Source organism: Notamacropus eugenii, chromosome X, assembly GCF_028372415.1.
Source record: "Notamacropus eugenii isolate mMacEug1 chromosome X, mMacEug1.pri_v2, whole genome shotgun sequence".
Lineage (NCBI taxonomy): Eukaryota > Metazoa > Chordata > Mammalia > Diprotodontia > Macropodidae > Notamacropus > Notamacropus eugenii.
This window is the reverse complement of record NC_092879.1, coordinates 57,121,211-57,135,205: the sequence shown is the minus strand read 5'-3', so window position 1 is coordinate 57,135,205 and position 13,995 is coordinate 57,121,211. Positions and strand designations below refer to the sequence as shown.

General features: G+C 41.2%; 1 protein-coding gene across 4 annotated transcripts in view; it reads right to left on the bottom strand.

The window, feature by feature from the left end:
• The window catches only part of LOC140516124 (integrator complex subunit 6-like), a 66,140-nt gene extending 52,513 nt beyond the window's left edge, over window positions 1–13,627 (bottom strand). For 3 of the 4 annotated variants that reach the window (XM_072627097.1, XM_072627100.1, XM_072627098.1), the window contains exons 1-2: window positions 13,176–13,627; window positions 12,963–13,040 (exon numbers count right to left, since the gene is read on the bottom strand). In XM_072627097.1, the coding sequence (XP_072483198.1) occupies window positions 12,963–13,040; window positions 13,176–13,286 (189 nt within the window). In that variant the 5' untranslated portion in view covers window positions 13,287–13,627. The remainder of the gene's footprint in view (window positions 1–12,962; window positions 13,041–13,175) is intronic. The other variant, XM_072627101.1, reaches the window with a different exon arrangement.
• Window positions 13,628–13,995: the final 368 nt, after the last annotated feature.

The following is a 13,995-nucleotide window of genomic DNA, read 5'->3' as shown; positions in this document are numbered from 1 at the left end:
CTTGAAGGAAAAGTTAAATGATGTATAGGAGGAAATAACCAGTAAAACTATACTAGTGGGGGACCTCAACTTTCTTCTCTCAGAACTAGATAAATCTAACCATAAAATAAACAAGGAGATGGATAGAATTTTAGAAAATTTAGATATACTAGACCTCTGGAGAAAACTGAATGGGAATAGAAAGGAGTATACCTTTTTCTTAGTTGTACATAGCAACTTCACAAAAACTGATCATATATTAGGACATAAATACCTCACAATCAAATACAGAAAAACAGAAATACTAAATACATCCTTTCCAGAACATAATGCAATAAAAATTACATACAATAAACAGCTATAAAAAATGGATTAAAAATTAATTAGAAACTAAATAATCTAACCCTAAAGAATGAGTGGGTCAAAGAACAAATCATAGAAACAATAAGTAATTTCAGTAAAGAGAATGACAACAATGAAACAATATACCAACATTTATGAGACACAGCCAAAGCAGTACTTAAGAGAAAATGTATATCTCTAAATGTTTACATCAATAAAATAGAGAAAGAGTAGATCAATAAATTGGATATACAAGTTAAAAAAACCACAAAAAATACAAATTTAAAACCCCCAATTATACACCAAATTGGAAATCCTGAAAATCCAAGGAATATTAATAAAACTGAAAGTAAGAAAGCCATTAAACTAATAAAACTAGAAGTTAGTTTTGGGAAAAAACAAAAACAATAAAAGAGATAAACCATTGGTTAATTTGATTTTTAAAAAGGAAAATCAAATCACCAGTATCAAAAATGAAAAGGGTAAATTCCCAACTAATAAAGATGAAACTAAAGCAATTATTAGGAGCTATTTTGCCCAGGTGTATGCCAATAAATCTGACAATCTAAGTGAAATGGGTGAATATTTATAAAAATGTAAATTGCCTGGATTAACAGAAAAGGAAATTGAATATCTAAATAAGCCTAATTTTAGGAAAGGAAGTTGAACAGTCCATAAAGGAGCTTCCTAAGCAAAAAGTATCAGGACCAGATGGATTTATAAGTGAATTCTACCAAACATTTAAAGAACAATTAATTCTAATACTATATAATCTATTTGGAAAAATAGGCAAAGAAGGAGTCCTACCAAATTCCTTTTACAACACAAATATGGTATTGATACCTAAACCAGGAAAAGCAAAAACAGAGAAAGAAAACTATAAACCAATTTCCCTAATGAATATTGATGCAAAATTTTTAAATAAAATACTAGCAAAGAGATTACAGCAATATACCACAAAGATCATATACTATGACCAGGTGGGATTTATACCAGGAATTCAGGTCTGGTTCAATACTAGGAAAACTACCAGTATAATTGATCACATCAATAACAAAACCAACAAAAATCATATGATTATCTCAATAGAGATAGAAAAAGCTTCTGACAAAACACAACAGTCGTTCCCAGTAAAAACACTAGAAAGCATGGGAATAAATGGAGCTTTCCTTAAAACGATTAAGTAGTATCTATCAAAAACCATCAGCAAATATTATTTGTAATGGGGACAAGCTAGAAGCCTTTCCAATAAGATCAGGGTCTGTGAAGCAAGGATGCCCATTATCACCAATATTGTTCTAGAAATGCTAGCTAAAACAATGACAAGAAAAAGAAATTGAAGTAATTAGAACAGGCAATGAGGAAACAAAACTGTCATTCTTTGCAGATGATATGATGATATACTTTGAAAATCCTAGAAAATCTAAAAAACTAGTTGAAAAAATTAATAACTTCAGCAAAGTTGCAGGATATAAAATAAACTCACATAAATCATCAGCATTTCTATATTAATACAAACAAAGTCCAGCAGGAAGAGATAGAAAGAAAAATTCCAGTTAAAATAACTGCAGACAATATAAATGTTTGAGAGTCTACCTGCCAAGACAAACCCAGGAACTATATGAACATAATTACGAAACACTTTTCACACAAATAAAAGTCAGATCTAAACAACTGGAGAAATATTGATTACTCAGAGGTAACCGAGCCAATGTGATAAAAATGACAATTCGACCTAAATTAATTTACTTATTCAGTGACCTACCCATCAAATTACTCCAAAATTATTTTACAAAGCTAGAAAGAATAGCAACAAAATACATTTGGAAGAACAAAATATCAAAAATATTAAGGGAACCAATAAAAAAATGTGAAGGAAGGTAGCTTAGCAGTGACAGATTTCAAATTGTATTACGAAGTGGTAAACATCAAAATAATCTGGTACTGGCTAAAAAATAGTGATAGACCAGTGGAATAGGGTAGGGAAGGAGGGAGAAAATTTGGAATTCAAAATTTTAAAAATTGTTAAAAATTTTTGTTTTCATGTTTGAGAAAAAAATAAAAATTAAATGTAAAAAACCAACCATGAACAAAACCAAATTAAGAATGGCAGCAGTGAGTTGAATTGCAGCATCCTTAGCATAAGAAAATCCATGTCCAACCCAACTAGTCAAAGCAATCAAACTGGCTTTCAATACAAATGAGAATGGTGTTCATAGAACTAGAAATTATCACAGAAACTAGAGTTATCAACTCAGCTTGTTTGATAGCCCTGTCAATTTGTTCATATGAATAAGAATCTCATTAGATAACCCCCTCCCTCTGGAAATGCCTTCAAGGACAGCAAGAACAGACTCTCTCACGAATACAGACAAGTCTTCAACTTCCAAACCCTGAGGACACCAGAGCAATAATCCTCCCCGTCTCTAAGCCCCAGTCTCTAAGTCCCAGTGCTGGCTGTCCCAGCAGCCCCTGCTCCCTCCATATCTCTGCTCCAAGCCCACATTCCTTAACCAAGAGCTTAGGCCATTCGGTAGGCTTGCACAGCTAGGGCTATCAAAGGCAGGACTTAAGCCCAGCACCACATGGTGCTGCTTTCAGGGGTCCAGTTACCTCACGAGTTGAATATACTTTTTCATGGCCTTGCTTGAGAACCTATCCACCTCTGGGAGTTACAGTGATAATGTAGTTTGTGATAATGTAGTAATATGGGGCACAAAGGTCTGTTTCATTTAATACACCGTCTCTGTACTAAACTACTCCCAACCTGTCTGTCAGCATTTAGTAGAAAGTAAGCTCTTCTGAGGTCAGGGACTGCCTCACTTTTGTCTTTGTATCTAGCATACAGTAAACACTTAAATGTTGTTTTTTCTTGCTATATGAAAATGCATTCCAAGCTCTAAACACACTTTGGAAAGGAGTGTATTCATAAAGTGGACAATGCCCATTAGTGTGGTCATTCATCTGTTCTAAAAGAGCAGACTAAGAGGACATATTTGCATAATGTATTTCACTTAAATGCTTAACTGAGTTGAGTTCCCTTATCCAGCACATCATGTAACATTCTCCAAACCCTCTACTTCATTGATGGTTAGGAGGTGTTTCCTGACCTCAGAAGAGATACTTGGACTTTCTCCCAAGTGTCTCCTGGGGCCAAGCAAGATAAGTCAGGGGCCTTTAAATACCAGCAGACAGTCCTATCCCTCTCCTACCCATTTGTTCTCCAGTCTAAGTGTCGCCAATTCCTTCAACCAAGCCACTCGTGACATGGACTCAAGATTCTTCACCATGCTGTCTGCTCTCCTCTGGCTGTTCTCAAACTTGTCACTATTGTTCCTCACGTCTGGCACTGAGAACTGAAACTAAGACTCCAGCTGAGGTCTGTGGAGGACAGTGTGTAGAAGGCCCACTGGTCACCTCCTTCTCCCTGCACACTAGGCCTTTCTTCATGCTGCCTGAAATCAGCTTAGCCTTTGGGGGTTTCCCTGTCACACTGATGAGTCCTACCGAGCCAGCCATCTACTAAAACTTCAGATCTTTGTCAAAATGCCTTCTTCCCAGGCTTCTGAAGTTGATTTTTTGAGCCCAAATCCAAGACTTTACACATTTATCCCTATTAAATTACATCACAGTAGATTTGGCCCAATATTCTAACCTGTCAAGATCTTTTCAGACCCTGACTTCAGATTCCAACTTTGTGTCACTGACAAATCTGATAAATGTACCGTCTATGTTTTTCACTTTTCTATCAGTAACCCCAGGGCTCAGATGATAACTTGCTAGCCAATAATTCTAAGACACCAGTACTGGCTTTGGGTCATACCAATTCCCAAATAGGTCCTTCTTAGGATGGTGGCAGATGTGCTTTGCACATAGTAAGCATTTAATAAATGCTTCATTCACTCCTTCTATGCCTTTGTCAAGCAATGAAGGCCAATGGGTTATTTGCCTAATCTTCGGTATCAGGATCTGGAACCAACGGCCCTCTAATTTAGGATGCTAAATTAATTCAAACAGGGATGGGTTGACAGTTGACTCTCACCCTCTCTGAAAAAGGGCTTGCTTATCAGGTCAGCATAAATGGGATTGAACAAGATATCTTACTTATACGAGGAGAAGATGTTTGCGCAAATTTCGGACACGTGTTTGCCCATCACATATGGATAAGCAGAGCCTTCCAGAGCCTGTCTGGTTAATGCTGTGGTATGTTAACTCTCAATCATTCTTATGGATTGATTGGAGCTAGGTCTCTATGACTACTAACAGCAACAGCTAACATTTCCGTAGCTTTAAGGTTTCAGTCCATACCAAAGCTGACTGCAAATAAGTGGTCTGGTGAGACTGGTTGTTCTTAAAAGACCATTTTTTTCCCTGCACGATGGGGCATGTGGCAAAATATGACCTAGTCCTTCAGGGAAGCCAGGCACATCATGTTCTCAAAACTATCTACTTCCAGCAAAATTCCACTTGCAAGGACTCTTCCCATAAAGAATTACTGTCATATAGTATCATGTAGCTATCTCACTCCAGAGAAGCTGGGGGAGTACCCAGACAAAAACTATCCCCTACAACATTTACGCCTACTCCAATGCCAACAGAAAATATTTTTCTAGGAGGGGAAAAACTGAACAAAGAAAATGCCTTTTTCAATGTTTAGAGCTGGCTATATAAATTGAGACCTGGGAAATGTGAAGTTCTGTTTCTTAATGGATAAAGACTACTGCTCAGAACTTAGAGCAAATGAACAGAAAACCATACTGCACATTACTTTGCTAAGACTGGGCTACAGATTCTATTAAACCAGCTCCCAGAATATAGCTGAAGGGACTTCAGGTTTCAATGAGCAGTGAAATTTAGAGCAGAAACAATACATCTGCTGCCAACCTGAGAAGGGTCTACTTGGGGAATCACTCTGACCAAAAGCCAATATTTGTGGCTTGGAGTTATCAGGAAGTAGAAGACTTTAACTCAACTTTGAATAAGAAAAATCCACAAGATGTTCTCAAACATCAGCCCTTCCAGAGTGGAGACATTCAGAGAATGGTCACAAAGCATCTTGGGGAAAGATTTCACAATAAAATTGACAAATAAAAGCTTGGAAACAGGACACTATCATGGCCTGTGGCCTGAAGTACAATTTTTACAAGTTCAGAAAGAACTCAAAGCTTATTCTCTTAAATTAATAAGCCTCATAGGTTAACTTAAGGGACTCTTGTCAAGGGTCTGGATTTCCCAACCCAATTTATATAATTTAATGTCCTACTTAAGACATAAAACTCATGTGTCAATAATCCTAAGCGTCAGAGGTGGGATCTGAAACCAAGTCTTCTTGAATATAGGACCATTCTTCTCTAGTCACCAAAGCACACTGCCACTCTTGGACATTTCAAATGAGAAAGAACACTGACTTAATACTAAAGAAACTTGGGGAACTATAAAGAATAAGCCATGAAAATGATCAGTTCCTAACTGGAAATTAACAAGAGCCAGTCCTGTTATCTATACCTCAAATATACAAATAAGATGTGGAACCAGTGAAATGATTTGGGTACAAGCATAAAATCAAACTCGAGGTAGTGTCTATCTGTGCCATCATGCTGTGACTAGAGATTGAACTTTCCTTTTTTTTCCTGCAAAAAACTCTACCTCCTTTTCTAGAAGTATAAAAATACTATCTGTGGTACTTTTAAAGTTGGTTATTATTCTCAGATATGCATAGGATAAATATAAAGCATTTCTTTCAAAAATATTGCTCTTGCAGGGTCCAATTCTAGTATCAAGAAAGAAACATTTATTGAGTACCCACCGTGCCAGCCATGGTATACAGATATTGAGTTAAGGTTTCCCTCCCCAGGAGACTCCACAAAGAAGGCAGTGCAATGCAGTGATGAGAGCACTGGTTTTGGTGCCAGAGCACTTAGGTCTGAATCCTGACCCTGACCCTGATCCTCTCTGTGCAGCCATGGGTAGATTACTTTCCCTCTCTGGCCTTGTTTCCTCCTCTGCAAAATGAGAAGGTTGGACTGGTCATTCTGGAAAATCCCTTCCCCAGGGTTAACCATTGATCAATTAGGGGGTGACTAGCAGGGCCATGGGTAGAAGTCATTTGATAGTATATGACTGTTGTCAAAACAAAACCTATTAATCAAATTGATTTTGGAAAAAAGATCTGGCACACAATATACAAGGTATCCTCAAAGGCCTGACAGCTTAAAACTTCACTCAGACTTGGGGGACATCTTGTATTAGAGTTGTTGAGTGAGGGAAAGGGGGCTAAGAAAGACAAGGGAATGGGAATACTGAAAGGGGTGTCTCTAAAGGACACGTAGGAGTTGAACAAGATACAGGTTGGGATCGGGACTTTGGATCAAGATGGAAGGGAACTCAGAAGCCACCTAAACCAACCTCCTGATTTTAGAGATAAGGCAACTGCGGCTCAGAGAGATGAAGTGATTTACCCAAGTTTGTTCTGCCTGGGGCTACAGAACACTGCTTTAGCCATTTAACCAGAGAACTGTATATGTGTGTTCGTCCTTTGTTGCCAAAGAAAATCATGCCATCAGAGAAATGATGACATGACTTGCACTTGACTGTTTTTTTTTGAGTGAGGGAGGGCTGTGCAGGTCACCAGCCTCGCTTCTCCTCCAGAGCCATCTGAATCCAGTGACCTAAAGAATAGGAGAAACTGAGGCAAAGGATCAGCATGTTTGGGAGACTATCCTAGGCCTGAGAAAAGGGGACTGGCGTCCAGCTGAGCCAGTTCTGTACCCCCAGAAGTCACTTACGGCAGGGACTGAGGCTGGTGAAAAGTGAATCCCTCAGGGTAGAAGATAGATAGTTTTGAGGTCCAGCCCTGAGGGGATCTGTCATCAAAAGAGGAGTCAGGAGGTGACTGATAAGGGAAAATGAGGGGAAAAGACTAAAATTACCAAAGATTTTGGGAAGAATAAAACTCAGAAACCTTGAACACAAGCATTTAAATTAAGAGGAAAGATACTAAAAAAGAAGATGGAAACCAAGGCATCTGAAGAAGTCCAAACATCTCTGAATAAATAATGCAAGACAAATGAAATTGAATCAATACCTGATGAGCCAAAGGACACCGTGGATTCCCAAGAGAACCACAGCAGGCTGTTTCTGATTGGTTCAAGAAAGAAATAAGAATTGTGAGATCAGAATTTATGGCCTATACAGAAAAAATAATTGGCAGAATAGAAAAACTTGAATCTATGATGGTGCTTTCCACCAAAGCAAAACAGAGAACAAATAATTGGGAACACAGAAGAGAAGGACAATGAGGAAGAAGAGAGCAGCAAAAAGGAGTAACATTAAAAGAAAACTATCTCTATACAAACAAAATATACTGGTCTTGAATTACGAATATATAAAATATATAATAAATATATATATAAATGTAATATAAGCAATATATCACATTGTATATGAATATATATAATATGAACATATAAAATTATGAAGCCATCTACTAGCTGGGTAGAAACAAAAATTACCATTTTTGAAATCTGGAGTCCCCCAGAAATGAACCTGCTTATTACCTACTTTGTATCATGCACTGCGCTAAGCACTTTTTAAAAAGATTTATTTTAAACTTAAATACTAAAACTGGAATACACAATAAAAAACATATTATAAACTTAAATCCAAAACAAGAAAATGGGGGGGAAAAGCCTTGCCATGTGCACAGAAGAATGTAAGAGAGAATTCAAAATATACAGCAATAAATTTCCATTCCAAGAAAGCCTGTATAATAAATACTACACATTGTGTTCAAAGTTGTCCATCTTTGTTTCCCCATTTCCTTTTATTTTCTGCTATGTACTTGTGCTAAGTACTTTTTACAAATATCATCTCAACTGATCCTTACAACAACCCTGGGAGGTGGGTGCTATTATTATTCCCATTTTACAGTTGTGGAAACTGAGGCAGACAGAGGTTAAGAGGCTTGCCTAGGATCTCATACACAGCTAATGAGTGAGGCTCTATTTAAACTCAGATCTTTCTGATTCCAGACTATCTCCAAGGATCTCCAGTTCAAGGACCTTGAATGTGGATATTTACTCCCTGACTGAGAGGATCTTTGAGCTGCTCAGGCTAAAAATGTATGCCCCTGTAGTAAACCTGGTGATGAGTTCCTGTGAACTTAGCCAGGCTGGTTCTCAGAAGCAGACATCACTAGACCCAGACTCACACCCTTTCCAGCTTGGTGGATATAAATTGATTCCTACCAGGGACGAAACTGTCAGGGCATTTGCTCTACTATGTTCTTAAAATCCAATTTGTTATTTGTTGAAGGGACTATGGGATGAGAAGCACACTAGTACATTGTTGGTAGAGCTGTAGATCCACAGAACCATTTTAGAAAGCAATTTGGAATTATGCAAATAAAGTGACCAAAATGCTCATATCCTTTGTCCCAGATATTCCACAACTAATTTTATATCCCAAGGAGGCCACTGCTAAGAAGAAAATCCTCAAATACACCAGATATATATAGTGGTACTTTTTGCAATGGGGAAACCAAGTAGATGCCCACTGATTGAGGAATGGCTATATAAATCATGGTATGTTAACATAATGGAATATTACTCTGCTGTAAGGAAATGTTGAATGTAATGAATACAGAGAAGCATGGGGAGATCTACATGAATTGACAGGGAATGAAGTAAGCAGAGTCAAAAAAAAATAATGTGCTACAATGACGTAAATGGCAAGAACCACACACAAGAAAATCAAGTGAACGTTGTAAAATTACAAAACACAAGCACAGCTTGAAAGAAAAGATATGAGCGAACGCTCCCCCCCTGGAGGGGTGGGAGGTCCACAACTGTCACACATTACACACATTTTCAGATTTTTTCTGATGTGCTGATTAGTTATGCTGATTTTATCCCTTCTGTTGTTTTTATCTTTTATAAACATATTATTTATTATACAGGATGGCTTTGTGAGGGAGTAAGGGAAAGGATACTGGAGGAAATTACAGTGATGTTAAAAGAGATATCAATTAAAACTTAGTTTAAAATATTAAAAAGCAGTGATTTAATAAGGAGAAGTGTGATCACAAGATCATAGACCTTTAGCTGAAAGAGACTTCAAAGTCCATCTAGTCCAAACCCACATTATTTTATTAAGAGGTAACACAATAAGGGCAGCTAGGTGGCATGGTGGATAGAGTGCTGGACCTGAAGTCAGGAAGACTCATCTTCCTGAGTTCAAATCTGGCCTCAGATACCTCTTGCCTGTGTGACCCCAGGCAAGTCACCTAACCTGGTTTGCCTTAGTTCCTCCTCAGTAAAATGAGCTGATGAAGGAAATGGCAAACCACTCCAATATTTCTTCCAAGAAAACCTCAAATGGAGTCATGAAGAGTTGGACACAACTAAAAACAAGTGAACAACAACAAAGCATAGAAAAATGAATAGGGAACTGGGCTTGGACTTGGGAAGAACTGTGTTAAAATACTGCCACCAAAAAAAAAAAAATCCTGCCACCTACACTTGCTGTGTGACCTTGAGCAAGTCATTTAACTTCTACATACCTCATTTTTCTCACATGTAAAATAAGGTACTTGAACTCAGTGACTTTCTAAAGGGCTGTTCTAGCTTGAAATCTACAATCTTATGGACAAGGGAACTGAAGGTGACAGAGGTTAAGCAACTTGCCCAAGGTCACATCCCTTTATTAGCCTGAGCAGTGTTTGGCACATAGTAGGTGCTTAAGAAATGTTTTCTGACTGACTGAGGTGAAGAAGTTGACCTAGGTAACAGCCTTTCAAACTGACTTTTGACAAGGTCCTCCTACCCTAACTCGGTGGCCATAGTTAAGTCACTTAATTCAATGCAGTGGAATCAGGCATTTAGTTGTCTCTATTATGCACAGGGCACTGGAGATGCAAAGACAAAAATGAAAACTGTCCCTCCCCTCAATAATTTGACATTGTATATGGAGGAAAGCAAAGAGGCAGAGGATACATGTACACAGAGATATGCACAAGGTAATTTGAAGGAGAGTCCCAACAAATTGAGGGCAGGAGGAATTAGGAAAACCCTTCTGTAGAAGATGATACCCAAGCCAAAAGCTGAAATAAGCTTGGCACTCTAAGAATCAGGGGTTAAGAAGGAAGTGCCTTCCAAGCATGAAAGGACTCAGGCAAAGCAGATGAGACATAGAATATTAAATATGGAGAACAATTAATGGGCCAATTTGACTAGAGCATAGAGTACATACAAAGGGGTGATATGAAATAAGCCTGGACAGGTAGACTACACACCAAGCTGAGAAGTTGGCATTTGATACTAGAGGCAATAGGGAGTCATTGCAAGTTTCTATGCAGGTGAGTATCATGCTCAGACTTGTGATTTCAGAAGATTATTTTAGCATATGTGGAAAGGATTGGAGAGAAAGGATAGTCCAAGTGATAGGCACAAAGAGATGACTAGGGAAGTATGAGACTTGGCAACTGGCAAGATATAAAGGGTGGGAAAAGGGAAGAGTCAAGGATGACTCTAAGGTTGTGAACCTGAGCAACAAGGATGGTAGCATCTTCAGGAAAAATAAGGAATGTGGGAGAAGCAACGTAGGAGGAAAGTTCAAATGAATTTCATTTTGGGCACAAGTTTCAGGTCCACAGGTAAAGTAGTCCCTATGTTTCTAGCCTCGGCAAGATAGGAAAACCCAACAAAACAACAAAATCATTCTGTGAAGGGAGGAAAGAAAAAGCTTGGAGCAGGGATGACAAAATGGAATGGTGAAAGGACTACAGGTCACAGTGAAGGGAGAACAGGTTTAGGAATGAGGTAAAAGAGATGGAAGAATAGATCAGGGCAGAATTTCAAACTTCTTAATCATGTCAACAGAACAGATGTGGACACTGGTGAGCCCTGTGTGGTCAAGGTGCAGTGAAGAGTACTGAGAGTTTAACAGGAGCTTGATTAACTGAGACACATCAGGATATTTGAAGGGACACCGCCATATATTTTAAAATCCTGAAGTTTGAAGACAGGAGTTGGGGAAGAAAGGAAGCCATATTTCTGTTCTAAAATATGGAAAGAGTGTGAAGTAAAGAGATCTAGAATGAAGGGGAGTTGGTTGAAAACAGAGTGGGGGGGGGGGGTTCCCAGAATGGATCAGAAGGGAAGAAAAGGATATGAATCTTGGGTTCAGATAGGTTGAGGTAGACAGGGATGAAAGACTAGTAGAGAGGATTTCAGCCTAAGCAGTGACTATACCACAAGCCGAAGGAGAAGAGAGTTGAGAGTTTGCCTACACATGGATGGGTAAAGGACGATATGATCAGAGTCCCCACTGTCAAAGGTCCTGTGACAAGTACATTCAGAGTCACTTCAAGAGTAGTAGACTGCTGGTCATTCCCAACTCAGGAGAGCTGGGGGGTGGAGGTAGGTAGATGGAACAGGATGTTCTGGACTGAATTCACAGTAGATTCCAGCCCTGTGGCCTCATCCTAAGATCCTAAGGGCACAGCACTTCAGAGAACAATCCTTATCAGTGTAAGCTATTACTGCCAGTAACATTTTTGGTCTCTCTCTTCTGAAAAGATAATTCTTAATAATAATTGCTGACACTTGTATAATACTTTCTGTACAGTCTCATTTGGTTCTCACGACAACCCTACGGGGGGAAGGGAGGTCCTAAAGGAATTATTATCTGTATTTTAGAGGAAGAAATTGAAACTGAAAAAGTTAAATGACCTACCCACAGTCAGAGGGAATTCGGGGTAACACAGGCAGGATTCAAACTAAAATCTCTTTAGACTGCAATGCCCTTTGGTACAGGAGGTTGCCTCTGGAATACATTATTTTCACATGGTAATGGAATGCTACATGTTACAGTATACAATGTTGCCTATCCCTGGGTCGTGTGCTAGTGGATACTGGACGAGACCGGTGGGAAAATACAGACCTGTTCCGGGTCTCATCTAGCTTGCTCAGTTTCCCACCCATTGCTCCAGGTGTGGTTTTGCAGAATTGCACTGGGTTCTGGGCTCACTGCATGCCTGGCAGTTCCCAAAACACTCAGTCTTGGAAGCTCCATGGGATGAGTGGCTCGATCTTAGATACATAAATTAAAAGTTTAGGAATGGGGGACGAAGGGAGAGGAGGTGAGAATAGTTATTCTAACAAGAGAGACTGATCTGCAGACACCTAGAGAGGCTACAGGGTGAGGGTGTGAAATACTAAGTCAAGAGAGCTATAAATCAGGGACAGGGACCGTGAACCTGATCTCCAGTATTCAAGCATTTCGGCCAGTGCCTCCCCCGACCCCAATTTCTTCCCGCCCCACCCTTCCACCTGAACAGCACCCAGTTCGCCAAAGATAAATGTCTGCCGTTTCCCGGGCTGGGTCTGGTTCAAGCTGGGGAGTGTGCCCTTCCCCTCCATTCCCCAGTCCGCGCATCCTGGGGACAGCCTAAGAGGCATCACTGACCCACCGCACACACACACACCCACACACCCCCTCACCCTGGCTCCTCAGCTTGGTTTAGTGTCTCCACCCCAGGGAGGGGGAAATAGACTCTGGGGGGACAGGCTGCTAGGATGGGGCGGGGCGGGATGGGGTGAGGGAAGGGCCCGGCCAGGCTCCCATCCCCCTTTTTGGCTTACCTTAATGCAGTAGGGCGAGTCTTCGGAGGTGACCAGCATGTACCTATCTCCTCGGCTGGCTGGGTCCCGCGAGCGGAGCTGAGGGAAAGGGGGGTAGAGGATGGCCCGAGGGTTAGCCGAAGGCTGAGACCGGCCACGCCCCTCTCCAGGTAGCCCCTACCGCTGACCCGCGCCTCCCTCTCGCCCCCGCCCCAAGTCCCAGCCGCTGTTTACCTGCAGGAAAACCTCCACCGCGCTCTTTGCTATGTCCAGATAGGTGGTACCCTGCCCGGTGCGCTGGTTCATAGAAGCGGACGTGTCTAGGATGAACAGTAAGATCGGCATCTTGGCTGCTGAGACCTCGGAGAGCTGCCTGCCTGGCTAAGAGTAGAACCGGAGGAGTTCCCTGGGCGGGAAGGGACACGCGTGGCACGGGACAGGACGGAGGGGGCCAGGTGTACCCTGAGCCTCTCCTCACCGCCCCGTCTACGTCCCCTCAGTAGCCTTCACCCCGCGATCCCTTTCCCCTGGCTGCCTGCAGTGCTGACACCCCCTTCTCTCTCGGCTTGGCTCGGCTCTCGGTCCTCTCGGACGCCGCCACTCCCCCTTCAGCAGTCTCAGCAGCAGCTGCCTCCCAACGCTCCGGTTGCTCCCGGAGCGCTGCCTCCAGACTGCAAGCTGCCCAACTTCTTATGGCTCACCTCGGTGGGGCTGGGCGTCACATGGCCAGGGCCCTTGCCATTGGCTCACCGGGATTCCAAATTTGCATATTCAGTTGTGGGTAGGACAACGGGGTGGGGCCGCGGGCTTCCAGCCATTCCAAGGGCAGAACGGGGCGGGCCAGCCAGGGAGCCCTCGGTGGAGGCAGAGCACGTGTTCGTCGCTTTCCCTCCCAAAGGGAGGGAGTTTAGGGTAGGAGAGAGCTGGGTGCAGGAGTTCGCCTGATACATTTTTCTACCTTCTGATCAGAGTTTTCAGGAGGGGGCGAACATCCCTTGACCCCAAGCAAACGTGCTCAGCGGGGATTGAGGGGGTGGGGGCTGCAGTCTCACCA